Below are 17,410 nucleotides of genomic sequence, written 5' to 3' on the forward strand. Positions count from 1 at the left end.
GGGGGATCCGGGGGGGCAGGACCAGGGATCCGAGGGGAGGCAGGACCGGGGGATCCGGGGGGAGGCAGGACGAGGGGATCCGGGGGGGCAGGACCAGGGATCCGAGGGGAGGCAGGACCGGGGGATCCGGGGGGGCAGGACCAGGGATCCGAGGGGAGGCAGGACCGGGGGATCCGGGGGGCAGGACCAGGGATCCGAGGGGAGGCAGGACCGGGGGATCCGGGGGGGCAGGACCGGGGGATCCGGGGGGGCAGGACCAGGGATCCGAGGGGAGGCAGGACCGGGGGATCCGGGGGGCAGGACCGGGGCTCCGGGGGGGCAGGACCAGGGATCCGAGGGGAGGCAGGACCGGGGGATCCGGGGGGCAGGACCGGGGCTCCGGGGGGGCAGGACCAGGGATCCGAGGGGAGGCAGGACCGGGGCTCCGGCTGCGGCTGCGGCCCGGCGGGGCGGGCGGGGGCCGCTCCGCGGCTGGAGGCGGCCACCGTCCCCTGCGAGGCAGCCGCGGACGCGCCTGGCCGCGGGCGCGCACGGACGGGAGCGGCACCAGCCCCGGCACCGGCACCGGAGCGGCACACGGCGGCTCGGCGGCACCGGACCGGTCCGGACCGGACCGGGAGAAGGGGAGGCGGGTAGAGAGGGGTGTTTGCGGGCAGCAGCAACGCGGGCGGCCGCTCGGGGCAGCTCTCCGGCGGCACCGGCCGCGGCACCGGAGCGCAGCCCGGCTCGGGACCGGGCGGAGGCGGGGCCCGGCCCGCTCCAAACCCGCCCCCCGCCGCGGGCAGGAGGCGGCGGCCGGGCTCCCCCCCCCCCCCCCGCCCGCTCCCTCCGCCGCCGCCGCCGCGCCGAGCGGTGCCGGACCGAACCGCTCTGCCTCTGGCTCATGGCGGCCCCCGGCCCCACGCGTGTCCCCGGCCCGGTGCCGGTACGGAGTCGCCGCTGAGCGCTGCGCTTCGGCTCGGCGCCCAGGTAAGCCCCGCGGGTAGCCCCGGCTCGGCCCGACCCGGAGCGGCAGCGCCGAGCACCTGCCCGGCTCGGGGGACGGCTGCTGCCCCTCTCCCGGAGCCGCCGCGGCGCCGGGGGGAGCCCCCGGGAGGGGCGGCCGGAGACCCCCGGGAGGGGCGGCCGGAGTCCGCGGGGAGGGACGGCCGGAGCCCCGGGGAGGGGGGGCCGGAGACCCCCGGGGAGGGGCGGCCGGAGTCCGCGGGGAGGGGCGGCCAGAGACCCCGGGGAGGGACGGCCGGAGACCCCCGGGAAGGGCGGCCGGAGACCCCCGGGAGGGGCGGCCGGAGTCCGCGGGGAGGGGCGGCCGGAGACCCCCGGGAGGGACCCCCCTGAGTCCCGCCAGGAGGGACCACTTGGCCGCTTTGCGTTTCCAGCGCCGCGGGGCTGATGCGGGGAGGAGACGCTGCAGAGGTTTGGGGGGCCCCCCGGGAAGCGGGGAGCAGAAGCAGCCGCCGCAGAGGCAGGAGCTGGCCCCCGGCCGCCCACCTCCCGCTCGGTGGCGGCGAGGCCTTCGCGGCTGCCCGCGGAGTTTGCTTCATACTTGGAGACCGTCCCGCCGCGCCAGGAACGCCAACCCGGCGAGGACGGCTCCGGGTGCAGCGTGGGCACGCGAAGGGGGAAAAGAGGCGTCCTGTCTAAATATTAGTTTAAGAAACGGAAGGATCTGCGGCTGCTCTGTGCCTGCGGCTGCAACCCTGTCACCTTCGCGCGGCTCGAGCACGCAGCTTTCAGCTGCCTCCGAAGTTGTAGCAATTATCTCCAGAGTTTAGCAGGAACCGGGAGGCAAATTTCACCCCGGTATTGAGGGAGGGAATTTCCCACCCTTGCTGCGGGCTCTATGAAAGGTTTAAAAAAAACAGCCTAGACCTCAGATGTCTTTATTGCACATATATGGTAGCTTGTAGCCAGCACTGATTTAAATCCTATCATTGCTCCGGGAGCCAATCCGCAATTAGGCGCTGGGTCGAGGGCATGCTTTATCGCGGCGGGAGAGGCGGCTGATGGCGGTCGGAAGCGGCGCGGGAGCGTTGGGCGCGTGCCGAGGCCGCGGGGCCGAAGCGCAGCTCACCTGCGGCTCCTGCATTCGGGCACCGAGGTTGGCGCGTGCTGCTAAGGGCAGACGTAGGGATCCTCGTACAAGGTTTTAGGCAGCTTGAGCTCTTTTTTTTTTTTTTTTTTTTTTTCCTTTAAACCTACTTGTTTTAACTGGACTTCGAGGTCCTCAAAGCCCTTCGCACCGGACCGCTGCGCTTTGCGGCACCGACTCCGGGGCTGCAAGCAGAGCGAGCGCTGCCTCGCTGCACCGGAGACGTCTTTCGCTCCGGCATGCCGAGGTGCCCCGGCACGAGCATCCTCGGTGGCCTGACCCTGCCGCCCGCCCAGCGGCCGGAAGGAGGCTCCCGGCTCCTTGGGTGCCGCGGTCGCCAGCAGGTCCAGGGGTGCGGGAGGAAACGCGAGACGTTCCTATTTAACGCAGAGCTTTAAATAGCACCGGATCCCGACGTGCTTGCTCGGTTCTGGTCCGGCTCGTGCCTTGCCTTGAGGAAGGGGTAGAGGAGGTGCAACGCGGCCCGCGCTGCCGCCGCGTGGGGCACCCAGCCGCACGGAGGGTGCCGGGCTCTCGCTTTGCCATCGGTCCCGGTTTTGTGGCAGCTCCGGGACGCGGAGCGGCGAAGGAGGCCGGGGTACCTGGAAAAGCAGCAGCCCAGCTTTGGGGCAGCTCTTGGTTTCCAGCGAAGGTGACTTGGGGAGAGCCCAGCACCTTTCAGACCTTGCAGGATGCAGCCCCTGAGCTGGGCTGTGGACGGAGACAACCGGTCCAGTCTGCTGTAATGCAGCCGGGGGTAAACGCGGGTCCTGGCTCTGCTCCGGCGTCGCATCTCCCACCCCGGGCAATGCAGCTGAGCGGGCAGACGGGGTGCTGGGTGCCCCGGGACGCGGGTCCCCTGGGTGTCCGCTGTGCCTGGGAAGCGCCGCGGTGCTGGGTGGCGGAGCAGGCCCGGCTCTGGCTGCACTGGGTGCCCTCCCACGGTGCAGACGCGAATCACAGCTCGCCGCTCGGCTCTTTCCCTGCTCTCCAAGTAAAACACCCCTCCTAGGGCTGCCGTGGTGCTGCTCTCCCACGGACGTGTTGGACTCGGGGATTTCACAGCATGCTTTTACAGGTGGTTTCTGGCTTTGGGGGACTGCAAGGCAGGATCTAACATTTGCAATGCTCCCTCTTGCCTAAGCGAATCTCCGTCCTGCCAGAGTGCCTGCATTGCTTTTGCCGTGCAGGTCTGCGCTGGTGCGGTTGCATTTTTTTCCCCCCCGCAGCGCTGCAGGCGCTTTCATCGCTGGTCTGAGCTAAAGCACATGTGCAAAACCGCGCTTCCAGGAACCGGCTCCTTGCTAAGCCCAGCGAGTGGCACGGCTCCCGGAGGAGAGCGGCGAGGACCAGGGCACCGGCCAGCCCCTTCTCTTCCCTCTGCTTCGGGGCTGCCGTGGGATCGTTCGACCAAAGGCGCTCGCGCGGCCGGCCCGTCGGCGCTGCCGTGTGCCGGGGCGAGCAGCCGCTCTGACGTTAGCCCTGCTCCAGGCAGGCGGGTGGATCGGAGACCGGAGGTCCCATCCGACCTTGCTTTTCCTCTCATCTTGGAGGGGTCTCTCCCTGTTCAATTTGGAAGAAACAGAGAGAAACCCGAAGTTATTTCTCTGGGGGTCGGTTGTAGAGCGTCACCTCGGATTCACACCAGCTGCCGGGGTGCAAAATAACTCTACTGACTTCCTTCTGGTTGCGCTGGCGGTGGTGCAGAGATGCTCACGCGAACTCTCGTGTAGAGAAGCATCCCGAGGGCGACAGGATGAACCAACCCCCTTCCCCGTTGCCCCGGGGAGAGAAGTGTCGCAAGCGGTTTCATTTCCATTGCTGCCGCCAGGCAAAATCCAAAGCGGTCTCGCTTTATCGCTTAGCAGCCAACGATCTAAACCGAAACAAATCGCCCTGCAAGCGCCCCGTTCTCAAACGATGGCTTAGAGCACGACCTCCGTTAGCGCTGATGCTGCAGGCAGCATCGCTCGCTAACTCCTGCGTGGGCACGTGGGGTTTGCCGGAGAGGGGCTCCGGGTTTTTGGAGAGCCCCTTGGCTTTGCCTCGTCCCGTTGTCGTTTTGGGCAGCGGCTGCGGCTGCGTCAGGCGGAGGTGCGCGAGGCCGAAGCGGTCCCCGAGCCCGGCCCTCCTGACGGAGGAAAAGCTCGAGCGTGTCCTGCGAGGAGCTGAACGAATGCCAACGCTCGTAGTTTATTTAAAGCAAGCAGACGCTCCTTGGGATTTTGGGGAGGGAGCGAGCAAACCGATAAACGCGTTTTCAGAGTCCGAGGAGGTGGGAGCCGCTTACGGGGCCCCCTCCATCCTGCCGGCACCCACGGGTGCTGCAGCCCCGCTCCCGACACCTGCGCCGCGGAGCACCTCCGCTTTTACCCGCTCCGCATCCGGGCCCGGAAACGGAGCAAAACTCGGCGGGTTGGGAAAACGAGCAACGGGCGCTCGAATCCCGGGGCAGGAAATGAGCTTCTGCACGGCTTTTGGTGGCTTCCTCGCCTTTAATAATGTTGTTCTTGGCCGGGACCTGACGGCGCTGGCTGGGAACATATGGCGTATTTATTGCCGGCTGTTGGTGCTCCCTGACCCTCCCCTATAAAACATCGGGGCCGCTTCGCTCGGCGAGGACGGCCGGTGGCAGGGGGCCCGCGCCGCCCCTCGGCCCCGCGACCCGCCGCCTCTCCCCGCCTGCCGCCGCGGGCAGCGGGCGGAGGGACGGCTTGGCGCCCCGGGGGGATGCAGCCCTCTCCCCAGCGCCGCGCATCCCTCGGCAGGACCGCGGAGCCGCTCCGCTCTACCAGGGCAGCTGTCGTCTTCGTTAAGTGGCGCCGGCTTATTAAGAGCACATTTTTGAGGCTTAGCAGCTCCCAAGAGCCATCTGGGAGAGCTGGTGGTGGCGGAGGAGCCGCCGCACGCGGCGGGGAGGCGGCGGGCGCGAAGGGGTCCTCCCTGCCGGAGGGGAAGGACCCGCTTGGGTTTGCGCCCACCCGAATCCGAGGGCGACTGCGGGTGTTGAAGGAGAGGCTTAAAGGAAGATGGAGAAAGCAGCTGGCACGGTCGGGTCCCTGCTCCTACGGGTGGCGATTGCAGGATTCGGGTGGCGTGAGACCCCCGCAGCGTTTCGGGCAGGCTGCTCTCCGGGCACGGAGGTCTCCGGGTACCGCGGCGCCACGTCGGGATGCTCCCACCACCCGGCCCCTCCGGGCACGGCCGACGCGGGTGCCGGGATGGAGGGCGCATCTCGGCACAGCGGCGGTGGGGAGGACGCACGTTTTCGGTCCTCCTCTGCCGTTCCCTCCTCCATCGCTACGCGGAGGCGGGCGTCCCACCCCGGCGGCGGGCACCGATGCCTCTGCTGCGCCTCGGCCGGGCCCGAGAGGCGCGGGGCAGACGTGCAGCCGTTCGCCCGGGCGCCTTCTGCAGCTCCTCTTCCGCACGCCCCAGCCGCTTTCCCTTCCCCGCGGTGCTTGCTTTAATTTCCTGTCGCTCGGAGCAGCGCTGGCGGGTCCTGCTGCAACATCTGCCCCCGCATCCCCGTCCCTGTCCCCGGCATGGGGCTGCGGGTCTGGGCTGCTGCAGATAGGTACGGCAGAGGGAATCGGTCCCTAGGAGGTACGCGAGGAGATGCATGGCTGCAGCGGCGGTTGGGAAGCGGTGGTGCTCGGGGACCGTGCAGGAAGGGGCTCGGGGCAGGTGACGTGGGCTTTGGATAGAGGGGAACAGAAAAACTGCATTGCGCTCGGAGGGGATATAGTGCGCAAGGGAGAGAGAGACACGTGCGAGGCGATGGGGAGGGGTTTTCCGGCCGCGCCGACGGCCCCGCTGCCGTCCTGCCCTCGGCTCCCGGCTCCGTCCCTCTCGCCGGCGCCGGCCGAAGCTGCAGCAGATCCTCCGCGGGAACTGCCCGGCCGTCCCTCCGCTTGCAAGCAGCCCTCTTCATCGCCAGCTCCTCCGTGTTTTAACTTCCTCTCGCTCGCTCGGGGCTGCCGAAATCTCCGTTCCCAGCACGCTGCCGTCACTGTCTGGGGAGGCATTTCTCATTTGTTCACTCCGGAGCAGCCCTAAGTGGTTCAATATGTCGGCAGTTGCTGCTGGAGTCGGACGGTAAAGGCTAACGTGATGTTAGCCTGTGCACCGTCCAAAACCCGCTGGAAGGGTTTAGTGCAAATTGGATTTGCAAACCTCTATCAGGTCTCTCTGCCCTTAGCAAAGCGCTATAATCCCTGGCGGGCGCCTTGACAAGGCAATTCCTTCTGTGCAAAAGAAGAAGAAAAAAAAAGGATATAGCGGGAGAAGGGCAAAAAAGCTGCGGGGGCTTCCCAAGCTGGAAGCGGCATCGCGTCCTACCTGCGTTTCTCCCTCCGGCTGCCCTCTTTATGGGCGCCGTTGGCTCTTTCCTCCTTTGCAGCGCAGGCTTTCCCACCGCGGCCTCGCTGCGGGCTGCCGTCCCAGCACGCCGGGCATCTTGGCCGAGCTCCTGGGCGCCTGCTCGGCGTCGTGGCACGTCCTTCTCGCTGCCAGCGCGGGCAGCTGCGCGGCGGGGCAGACCTGCGGCTCGGGAAGATGCCGGAGGAGCGTCCCCGCGCCAGCGGCCGGAAGGTGCAATCGGCATGGCAGGTTCAGGCCCACGTCCCTCCGGGGAGGTTTAAGCTGGGGGATGAACCGGGTCGTTTTAGGGTGGGGTTTTTTTTGTTTTTTTTTTTTAAGTGAAATTTGGAAAGGGTTTTTGCGGTTCCCAGGAGAGCTCGTGCAGCGGGTGACGTTGCGGGGCGAGGGGGGGGTTAAAGGGGCCGCGGCGCGGTAGCATCGTGCGCAGCTCAGCGGCACGGCGCACGCAACGGGGAAAACGCTGGTCCCGCCGGAGCCGAGCCGGGTGAAGCGGGGGGCTGCGATGCCCGTTCGGGGCGATATTGAGTCCTGCTGCAGGTGAGGGCCGCTTTGACATCCGGCAGCCCGCGGGGAGCTTCCCGGCTTCAGCATCACGCGGCGTTGGCAGACGGGGGTCCTGTCCGCAGCGGGGAAACCGAGGCACGGCACGGCGACGGTCCCGACCGGGAGGGCACCGGCTGCCTCGCTCGGGAGCTGCCGGCCCTTAATGGGATTAAGGGGAACGGATTTTCCCGGGCGCCCTGGGGCGGATCAGGGCAGGCGGCATGGGGACAGGGCCGTTTTGGGGGGAGCGAAGAGGAGCCGGCTGCTTTCCCGCCGTCTCACCCCGGCATTTCGAAGCGAGCCTCGAAACGCGTTTCGGTTTTGCTCCGCGAAAAGCAACACTTCCTCTAGAAGAGGAATAGCGATTAAAAAAAATAAAATAAATCAGAGCGGCTGCCCGGCTGGCATGACGGAGCTCGACGCCGCGCCAGCCCGCCCCGGCGCAGCGAAACTCCGCGACGATGGACAAGCTGACGGAGCATCGCGGTGCCCGTCCCGCCGAGGAGCCCCAGCCAGCGATGTTCGTGCCGAAGGGGGGGTGTTTTTTCCCTTGCTCCGGGGCAGGGGTGGGAAAAACCAAATTTCCAGCCCGCCGGCAGCTCCCGACATGGCCTCGACCGGGGGACGACACGCGGCGTCGAAACCGGCTCGGCGAAAAGCACATCTGGGGGCCCGGGCTCAGCGTCGCTGCCAAAATTTGAGCTTTTAACCCTGTCTCCCGAGGCGCTGGGATCGTTCAAACGAGCCGCGGTAATTAGCTTTCCTTCAGCCAACCGTCCCCCCCCCCTTTTTTGTTTTTTTATTTTTGGCATTGCGGCGTTATTTAGTGGCAGGGAGAGGGGGGAAGTGATTTGTCACTCCGAAAGTGATGACGTCCAGCCATGGGGTTTCGGCTCGAGGGCCGTCGGCCCACTGGAAACGGGGGGCTCGAGGGAGGTGGGTTGGGTAGCGGCAGCGGGACGAAGATGCCAGGGGCAAAAATTCTCGCAAGACACGAGATTGCGAATGATGGTTTCGGTTCCCTCCCCCCCGCCAGAAAAGAGCCGCTTGCATAGTTTTTGCTGTTGCGGAAGCGTTTTGTGTTGCAACCTTTGCGGACCTCCCCCCCGCCGCCGCCACCCCAACCCGATTCCTTGGAAGCGCCGTTTCGCCATGCCGCCTGCACACCCGTCCTCACCACCCTATGGCTTTTGCACCCTTTGGCACGCGAGGGCGGAGGTTCGGATTTACACTGCAGCTCTGGCAGCCGCCCCGGATGCCCCAGCGCTACATGGTGCCGGTGCGGGAGCCCAGTGGGAGCAGATGAGCAGCGCTTGAGGGGAATTGCCCCGTCGGTCGAGCGATGACCGGTTCAGTGGTGAGCGAGGCCAGGAGGAGCTGAGCGCAGAGGAAGTGGCTTTCCACCTCGCTGGAAGAGGTTGGGTTCCGCCTCGCTGGAAGAGGTTGGGTTCCGCCTCGCTGGAAGAGGTTGGGTTCCGCCTCGCTGGAAGAGGTTGGGTTCCGCCTCGCTGGAAGAGGTTGGGTTCCACCTCGCTGGAAGAGGTTGGGTTCCGCCTCACTGGAAGAGGTTGGTTGGGTTCCACCTCGCTGGAAGAGGTTGGTTGGGTTCTGCCTCACTGGAAGAGGTTGGGTTCCGCCTCGCTGGAAGAGGTTGGGTTCCGCCTCGCTGGAAGTTGGTTGGGTACCGCCTCGCTGGAAGAGGTTGGGTTCCACCTCGCTGGAAGAGGTTGGGTACTGCGTCACTGGGAGAGGTTGGGTACCGCCTCGCTGGAAGAGGTTTGGTTCCACCTCGCTGGAAGAGGTTGGGTACCGCCTCGCTGGAAGAGGTTGGGTACCGCCTCGCTGGAAGAGGTTGGGTTCCACCTCACTGGAAGAGGTTGGTTGGGTACCGCCTCGCTGGAAGAGGTTGGGTTCCGCCTCGCTGGAAGAGGTTGGTTGGGTACTGCCTCGCTGGAAGAGGTTGGTTGGGTAGCGCGTCGCTGGGAGAGGTTGGGTACTGCCTCGCTGGAAGAGGTTGGTTGGGTTCTGCCTCGCTGGAAGAGGTTGGGTTCCACCTCACTGGAAGAGGTTGGTTGGGTTCCGCCTCGCTGGAAGAGGTTGGTTGGGTTCCGCCTCGCTGGAAGAGGTTGGGTACCGCCTCGCTGGAAGAGGTTGGTTGGGTACCGCCTCGCTGGAAGAGGTTGGTTGGGTACCGCCTTGCTGGAAGAGGTTGGTTGGGTACCGCCTCGCTGGAAGAGGTTGGGTTCCGCCTCGCTGGAAGAGGTTGGTTGGGTACCGCCTTGCTGGAAGAGGTTGGTTGGGTACCGCCTCGCTGGAAGAGGTTGGGTACCGCCTCGCTGGGAGAGGGCGGCCAAGTGATGGGGAGGAGAGGAGGATGATGAGAGTGGGAGTCAGAGGGAAGAGGATGCTGCGGAGAAAGCAGTGTTTCCGCTTGCCCTGCTCGGCACGGCCCCAGCTCAGCTCCCGAGCAGAAATCACTGCGCTGCGGATGGCGCGCCGCGGACTGCGTCTGCAGGGAGCGAGGCGGATTCCTCTCCGGCTCCCATCTGCTGCCTGTTTTGTGTAATTTGGGACAGAAAAGCCGGCCCGGGACCTCCTGGGAAGGCATCGACGGCACCCACTCGGCCTCCCGGGGCGCAGAGCGAGGCTCCCCGGCACCCCAAAAGCGGAGGGCTAAAGCCGGCATCTCCGGGGAGGACAGAGGAATGGCCGGGCCTCTCGATGCGGCCAAGCTGCCGTCCTGCCCCAGCCAAATCCGTCCTGCGCTTTGGCCCGCGCAGAGCGAAAAAGGCTCCTGGAGAGAGCGCGTGGCCGGGTCGCACATCAAGCGCCGGTGGTTTAACGCATCCGACTCGGAGCATCCTCAGTGCCATCGCCAAAACTCGCCTGATCCCATGCGGGGTCCTTGCAGGGGTTTTTTTTTGTGCCGCTTTCACCCTCTTTTTTTTCCCCACCCCGAAGGCTCGAAAACCTCCGTCCGCCTCCGCGGCACTGCGAGGGCATCGGCTCGGCGAGTGGGCAGAGCCCCGGGACGCTGCCGCTGGCGGAGCCGTCGGGCGCGCGGGAGCGAAATGTGCTCCGACGTCGCCCGGGCTTCATCGCGGTTTTCTTCCTTTTTCTTTTTTCCTTTCCTTTCCCCCCCCCCCCCTTTCCGCAGCTGTTGGGAGAGACCTAAGCCAATCCTGCCGAAACTCGGGCCGAACGTTAAGTGCCGTGCGAGCGTGGGAACGGCACAGGTTGGCGCCCAGGGCTGCCGGCCACCCCGTGCCACCCCGTGCTCACCAGCAAATCCGGCGTCCGGTTAGCGTTTCCCCGCCACCCCAAAGCGACGAGCGGCTTTTGCCGCTGCTCCGAAAGGTTTTTTTGTTTTTTTCCCCCCCCCAAGAAGAGCAGCGGGAGCCGAGGGATGCGGCTTGGCTCCGTCGGCCGGCCGCCTCCGGGGAGGAGGAGCAGGCAGAGCGGGGCCGAGCGCAGAGCTTGGGAGTTTCCCCGCGGCGGGATGGTTTTCACTTAGGGAAAAGCAGCACCGTGCGTAACGCGCCCAATTTCTGCTTCGACTTCCTGGCGTGCAGGGACGGATATTCCGGCGATTAAATAATGAGCAAATCAAACAAGAGCATAATACGATACAAGAGCATAGTAAGATATCAAGTAAGAGCAGGGCTTGGGGCTTTTCTTTTTTTTTTTTTTTTCTCTTTCAAAGCTCCCCGTTTTGGGGGCAGCCTTGTCATTCTGGCGCTGTTGTGCACCAACTGGGGCAAAACGCACCCGTTTTGGACCAGAACCGAGCCACTAATTGGAGATTGGAGGATGACTTTGTTTTCTTCCTCCCGTGGCGTGCCGTGGTTCCCCGGGGCGAGCCGGGTCGCCTCGACCCGATCCTCCTCCCTGTCCGGGAGCCGGTGATCCAGGCTTGGGCGGCTCCGTTCTCCAGGAGGGACGTGGTTGCCCGCGCCGAGCCCGGGTTTCATTCAGAGGCGGCCGTTGGAGGAGCCGCTTTTCAGCAGACCTTGGAGTAGCTTTACCCTGACGTTGCTCCTGGATGGAAATTGTTTAATTCCTGCGGGGTGAGTCATGCGGAGCCGGGATTTCAAAGCCGCTTGGCTCCCATTTAAGGCACTAAAATAAACAGGGTGGCAGGTGGAAGCTCTCTCTGATGTCCCGTCAAGGCCTTGATCTTTCCAAGCGTTTCTTGGTGCCAAAACGTTGGCCACTCCGTGTCCTCATCAATTCTCGCCGAGCGGCCAAGGCCAAGCAGTCGAAAATAATGAATCAATGCCCGGAAGCATGAATCAACTTAAAATTTATGACATACTTAAAATATAACGCCTTTGGGGTTCCCTGATTGCTGGGCTTGGAAGTGTTGGCACCGAAGGTTTTCAGGTCTCCTCCTTCCCCCTCCGTCTCCGCCGCGAGGAGGATTTCGGGCGAGAAGAAACCGATGCTTGTGGCCTCCGTCTCATGACGCCGGGAGGGACGTGGGGCTTTGAGACGGCGGCGGATCTCCTGAAACGCGTCCTCAAGAGTCGGCCTGGGAAGTTAGAGGCGGGTTAGGAAAGAAGAGCTAGGAGAGAAAGGGAAAGCACGCAGAACGGCGACGTCCGAGAGGCCCGACGCGTTCGGTCCCCGCGGGCGACGGCGGCGCGGGCTGGGGCGGGGGGGTCCGCGGGGAAAGCGTTGCTGCTCTTTGGTCTGGCAGGAGAGCGGCCACGAAGAAGAACCAGCCTAGAAACCAGGCTCGGTTCCTTTTATTTTATCGCAATTTTTAGTTTTTTTCTGGCTCACAAGGGTAATTAAGCATTGGAAAAGTTTACTTAGGGCGGCCGGGTGGATTGGTTGCTTTTACGCTGAAACCGGATCCCTTCGGAAAGGAAAAGGGAGCTGCGCGGGGAGCTGGCCCGATGCTTCCCGGGGAAGGATCCGCCAGAGCGCAGCCAAGGAAAGTCAAGCTGTTCTGCCCCGGCGGCCGTTCGGGCCAGTTTGCCAGCACTGCTATTCGTTTTGCCGGCGATTCGAGGTGCTCGGGAGCCCGAGCGTCTTTCCCTCGGCCCGGAAAGCCGTGAAGGGCAGCGGGAGGCGGTTGGGGCACGCGGGAAGCGAGCCGGGCGGCTTCCCGTGGGATGGAGTTTCGCCCTCGGCGGCAGCAGCGCGGTTGGACTTTGCTGCTCGCGTTCTCGGAAAAACGCGGGGAAATACCGAGGTCCGGCCCTTGGCTGGGAATAACGCTGCGGAAAAAGGACCTTGGCCTTTTTCGCGGCCGGGCGAATCCTGCCTCGGCTGCAGGGCGGGGGAAACGCGTGGGTTTTCCTACCCGCGTGCGCGCAGGCTGCTGCCGCTCCAGGCAGGGCAACGCGTGGCGTCGAGGTCGCTGCGCTGCCTCCTTCCAGCCGCTTCCTTTTTTTATGCCCACGGCTCCTCGCCTCCTGCAGAGCTCTCTGGGCTCCGGTCTTGCCGCAAACCGTCTCCGGCTGCAACCCCAGAGCTAGTTTTGCTGGATTCCTCTGTCCCTTCCAGCAAAGTCGGAGGCGGCCTTGGCATCCCCAAGCCGGCGTCTCCTGCTCCCGGCCTCGGAGCCGAACGCGCGGGCGCTGCGCCCGCCTCCCCGTGCCGTCCGGCGCACCACGCTCGCACCTTTCTCTGCAAATTGCTTTAGGCCAGGTGAAGGATGAGGCAAAAGTATGGATTTAATGGGCGGTTTTCCAGGTACCTGCTGCACCAGGGGACACCCGGTGCTTTCCAGGACCCCGCTCCGGGCAGCTGGAGAGCTCAGCATCGCTCCCGCGGCACGGGGAGCCCAGGCATGGGCACCTTCGGGTGCTGGCACCCTTCCCGGTGAGGTTTCGGGGATGAAGGCCAGGGTGCTGGGCCCCGGGGACGGCATGGCCCTCGTGGCCGCTGTTCCGGGGGCTGCCAGTGTGGGTGCCCTCCGGCCGTGGTTTCGCTGCCAAGCCCCTAAGCCCGTGCGATTCTTTATCGTTGCTCGGAGCAGGTTTGAAAACTCGCACGTGGAAACGAGGGAGACGGGAGGGAGCAGTCTGCACGGCGGCCCGGTGAGTCCCGGGCTGTGATTTGTGCGTGCGCGTCTTCCCTTTCCCCCTCTGCACGTCAGCTCTCCCTGCAGGTCGGCACACGTGGGCTGCGGCTTTTTAGGGTGAGAGGAACCGACAGCAAAGCTTGGAAGAATTATTGCAATTGTTTTGCCCGCCAGAGCAGGGATTTAGTTTTTCGAAAGGTCACCAGCATGTGATTTGGGCCAAAAATACCGGCTTCTGAAATAGGAGGGTTTTTTTTTCCCCCAGCGATGCGGAAGTAGGTGGCCGCGCATCGCTGGGGGACGCCGAGCCCACCCACCGGCGCCTGGGCTGCACCTCGGCTTTTGACACTGTCTCCCATCACATCCTCTTAGGCAAGCTCAGGAAGTGTGGGTTGGGTGAGTGGACAGTGAGGTGGGTTGAGAACTGGCTGGATGGCCGAGCTCAGAGGGTTGTGGTCAGTGGTGCAGAGTCTAGTTGGAGGCCTGTAGCTAGTGGTGTCCCCCAGGGGTCAGTCCTGGGTCCAGTCTTGTTCAATGTATTCATCGATGACCTGGAGGAAGGGACAGAGTGCACCCTCAGCAAGTTTGCTGATGATCCTAAACTGGGGGGAGTGGCTGACCCACCAGAAGACTGTGCTGCCATTCAGAGGGACCTGGACAGGCTGGAGAGCTGGGCGGAGAGGAACCTCATGAAGTTCAACAAAGGCAAGTGCAGGGTCCTGCACCTAGGCGGGAATAATCCCATGCAGCAGTACAGGCTGGGGGCTGACCTACTGGAAAGCAGCTCTGCAGAGAAGGACCTGGGAGTCCTGGTGGACAAGTTAAGCATGAGGCAGCAATGTGGGCTTGTGGCCAAGAAGGGCAATGGTCTCCTGGGGTGCATGAGGCAGAGTGTTGCCAGCAGGTCGAGGGAGATGCTCCTGCCCCTCTCCTCAGCCCTGGGGAGGCCTCACCTGGAGTACTGTGTGCAATTCTGGGCTCTCCAGTGCAAGAGAGACATGGAGCTCCTGGAGCGAGCCCAGTGAAGGGCTACTAAGATGATGAAGGGACTGGAGCACCTCTCCTCTGAAGAAAGGCTGAGGGAGCTGGGCCTGTTGAGCCTGGAGAAGAGAAGACTGAGAGGCGATCTCATCAATGTGTACAAGTATCTGAAGGGAGGGTGTCGAGAGGATGGGGCCAGGCTCTTCTCCGTGGTGCCCAGCAACAGGACAAGAGGCAACGGGCACAAACTGGAACACAGGAAGGTCCATCTGAACATGAGGAAAAACTTCTTGGCTGTGAGGGTGACAGAGGACGGGCATAGGTTGCCCAGAGAGGCTGTGGAGTCTCCTTCACTGGAGATATTCAAAACGCGCCTGGACGCGATCCTGGGCAATGTGCTGTAGATGACCATGCTTGAGCAGGGGGGTTGGACTAGATGATCTCCAGAGGTCCCTCCCAACCGCAACCAGCCACAGAGGTCCCTCCCAACCGCAACCAGCCACAGAGGTCCCTCCCAACCGCAACCAGCCACAGAGGTCCCTCCCAACTGCAACCAGCCACAGAGGTCCCTCCCAACCGCAACCAGCCACAGAGGTCCCTCCCAACCGCAACCAGCCACAGAGGTCCCTTCCAACCTCAACCAGCCACAGAGGTCCCTTCCAACCTCAACCAACCTCAGAGGTCCCTTCCAACCTCAACCAACCTCAGAGGTCCCTTCCAACCTCAACCAGCCACAGAGGTCCCTTCCAACCTCAACCAACCACAGAGGTCCCTTCCAACCTCAACCAACCACAGAGGTCCCTTCCAACCTCAACCATTCTGTGATTCTGCAGAATGGGGCTCTCCCAGCGCCCAGCCTCGACCGAGCAGCACCGCCAGTGTTTTTCCCAGCGCCTAGGGCACGCCGCGGCACCCCGGCCTCCGCATCAGTGAGAAAACACCCGTTTGAGCCATGCGTTCGAATCCCCAGCGGGTGACGAACGGTCTCCTCTCCACCAGCCGGGCGAAGAGAGCCGCATCCGGTTTTGTTTCCCTCCCCTCGGCTCTCCGAGGCAGGAGGCATCGCGCCGGCACCCAGCTTTGCTCCACCTGCCCGCTGCGGCTTCCCTCGAGCCGCTCGCGACCGCTGCGCCGGATGCCGTTTGCCGGGGACGGGGAGGGGTGCGAATTCTGCTGCTGGTCGCGCCGGGGTCTCGGCCAGCTCTGCCGCTTTTGTGCCGCCGCCGTGTTTCGCCAGCTCTCGCCTCCTTATATGGCTAAACTATTCTTTTTCTCACTTGGCGTTGTTTATAGGCCTCTTTAAAGTATTTAGGCTCTGGCTGGGCTCTGCAATTATCTCGTGACCTATGGGGCGTGTAATTAGCATGCTAGTTAATGTGCAATTATTCGCGGCCTGCAAAGCGGAGCGGCGCAGGTGACGGCGCAGCCATCGGCCGCCGTCGGCAACTTCCTCCGGGAGCGGTAAAAGCGAATCTGTCAAATTCCCTTTTTCTGCTAAACTCTTCCAAATAAACATTCCCCCCCCGCTAGTAAATCCCCCCCCCCCTCGCTAGTAAATTCGAGTGGCAAATATTGCTAAACTGTTTGGGTTTTTTTTTTTTTCCCCTTTCCCCCCTTTTTTTTAATTATTCCCCCCACCGTGGAGAATTTATTTGAAAAGGAGAAACGTTTGGCGTTTGCAAGGAGCTGAAACGGAAGAAGAAATTGGGGGGGGGGGGGGAGGAGGGGGGGGGCAAGAAAGTTATTGCGAGTCAGCCCCGCTTTCGGCAACTTGTCTTTAACGGGGGCTTTAATGGTTGGCAGCTCGTTGCCAGCCCCGCGGACTCCGCTGCCCGTGGCCCGGCGGCATGGTCGACCCTAAAATCCCGCCAGATCCCACCTGCTTTGGACCGAGAGAATTAACCGCTTGAGGTAAGGGCATCCCGAGCGCCACCCCGGCCAGGTGCCCGGCGCCGCGGCCGCCGCTGGCGTCCCGTCTCGGCGCTGCGGGGCGCCCCGAACCTCCGTGCCTCGGTTTCCCTCTCGCGGCGCCCGTCGGCGGCGGGGGGTAGGGGGGGTAGGGAGGGGTGGGGGGGGGGCCCGTGTACTAAAGGCTGTCTGTTTTGCCTGTTTTCCAGACTTCCCATGCTCTGACTTGCCCTAAGATGAAGGTATGGAAGTCGGCAGCCGTCGCGTCGATGCTCCTCAGTTCCATGTTGTCCATTTTGGTTTGTAGAGACATGCTCGGCGGAAGCCGGAAAGCCAGCCCGTCGCCTTCCTCGCCGTCCTCGCGGCCATCCTCGTCCTCCTCCTCGTCCTGGCCGCCGGCGCCTCGGCGCAGATCGCCCCGGGCCCTGGAGCGCCCCGGCTCGCTGCTCTCGCGCTGTAAGCGCCCGGCGGGCGACCGGGCTTGGGGGGGGGGGGGGGGGGGTTGGTTTTTTTTCCCCGCCGCGCGTGGGTTTTTTCCCCCGGTTTGGCAGCACCTCGGGCTGACGGCGCCGTGTCCCCCCCCCCCCCCCAAACCCCCCGACCCCGGCTCTTTGTCTTGCAGACGGCGCCTTGCTGGAGAGCTACACGGAGGGCGAGCTGCGGCGGCTGCTGGGCGCCCTGGCCGAGCGCGCGGGCTCGGCCGAGCTGGCGGCGGCGGCGGGCGGCAGCGGCGGCAGGGCCAAGCGGGCGCGCGCCCGCCACAAGCCCTGCGGCCTGCGCGAGCTGCAGGTGAGCGTCAGCGAGCTGGGCCTGGGCTACGAGTCGGACGAGACGGTGCTGTTCCGCTACTGCAGCGGCACGTGCGCCGCCGCCGTGCGCAGCTACGACCTGTCGCTGCGCAGCATGCGCAGCAGCCGGCGCATCCGGCAGGAGAAGGTGCGGGCTCGGCCCTGCTGCCGGCCGCTCGCCTACGACGACGACGTCTCCTTCCTGGACGCCTACAACCGCTACTACACCGTCAACGAGCTGTCGGCCAAGGAGTGCGGCTGCGTGTGAAGGGCGGCCGGAGGTTGGGGGGTTTTTTTGGGGCGGGGGGGGACCCCTCTCGCCGGCCCCCTCGGGGAGAGACCGAGGCTGCTCGTCCGGCGCGGGTGCGCGCCTGCGCTACGGCGCTGGGCGGGGGAGAGCTGCGAGCGCGGACGTGCGTGGTGCACGCGCGGGGCTCTGTGGCAACACGTGCCGGGTGCGTTGCACGCGCGCGGCTCTCGCAGCACGCACAAGTGCATTGCACACGCGCAGGGCGTGTTGCACACGCATGACTTGCAACATGCATGGGTGCATTGCGCATACTCGGGGTGTGTTGCACACACGCAGGGTGTGTTGCACACGCATGACTTGCAGCATGCATGGGTGCATTGCACCTGCGCAGGGTGCGTGGCACATGTGTGGGGTGTCTTGCGCATGCACGG

The 17,410-nt window shown here is 64.4% G+C and overlaps 1 protein-coding gene across 2 annotated transcripts; it reads left to right on the forward strand.

Annotated features, from left to right (window-relative positions):
• The first annotated feature begins 868 nt into the window (after positions 1-868).
• NRTN (neurturin) lies at positions 869-16,997 on the forward strand. Of its 2 annotated transcripts, none has more exons than XM_068920170.1 (4): positions 869-969; positions 15,837-15,944; positions 16,151-16,397; positions 16,564-16,997. In XM_068920170.1, exons 3-4 carry the CDS (start codon positions 16,178-16,180, stop codon positions 16,995-16,997), a joined length of 654 nt encoding a protein of 217 aa, XP_068776271.1. In that variant the 5' UTR covers positions 869-969; positions 15,837-15,944; positions 16,151-16,177. The 2 variants fall into 2 exon arrangements, with proteins under 2 accessions (XP_068776271.1, XP_068776272.1); XM_068920171.1 differs by having other exon boundaries at positions 16,249-16,397.
• The last annotated feature ends 413 nt before the right edge of the window (positions 16,998-17,410 follow it).

This window comes from Struthio camelus, chromosome 26 (assembly GCF_040807025.1).
Source record: "Struthio camelus isolate bStrCam1 chromosome 26, bStrCam1.hap1, whole genome shotgun sequence".
Taxonomy (NCBI): domain Eukaryota; kingdom Metazoa; phylum Chordata; class Aves; order Struthioniformes; family Struthionidae; genus Struthio; species Struthio camelus.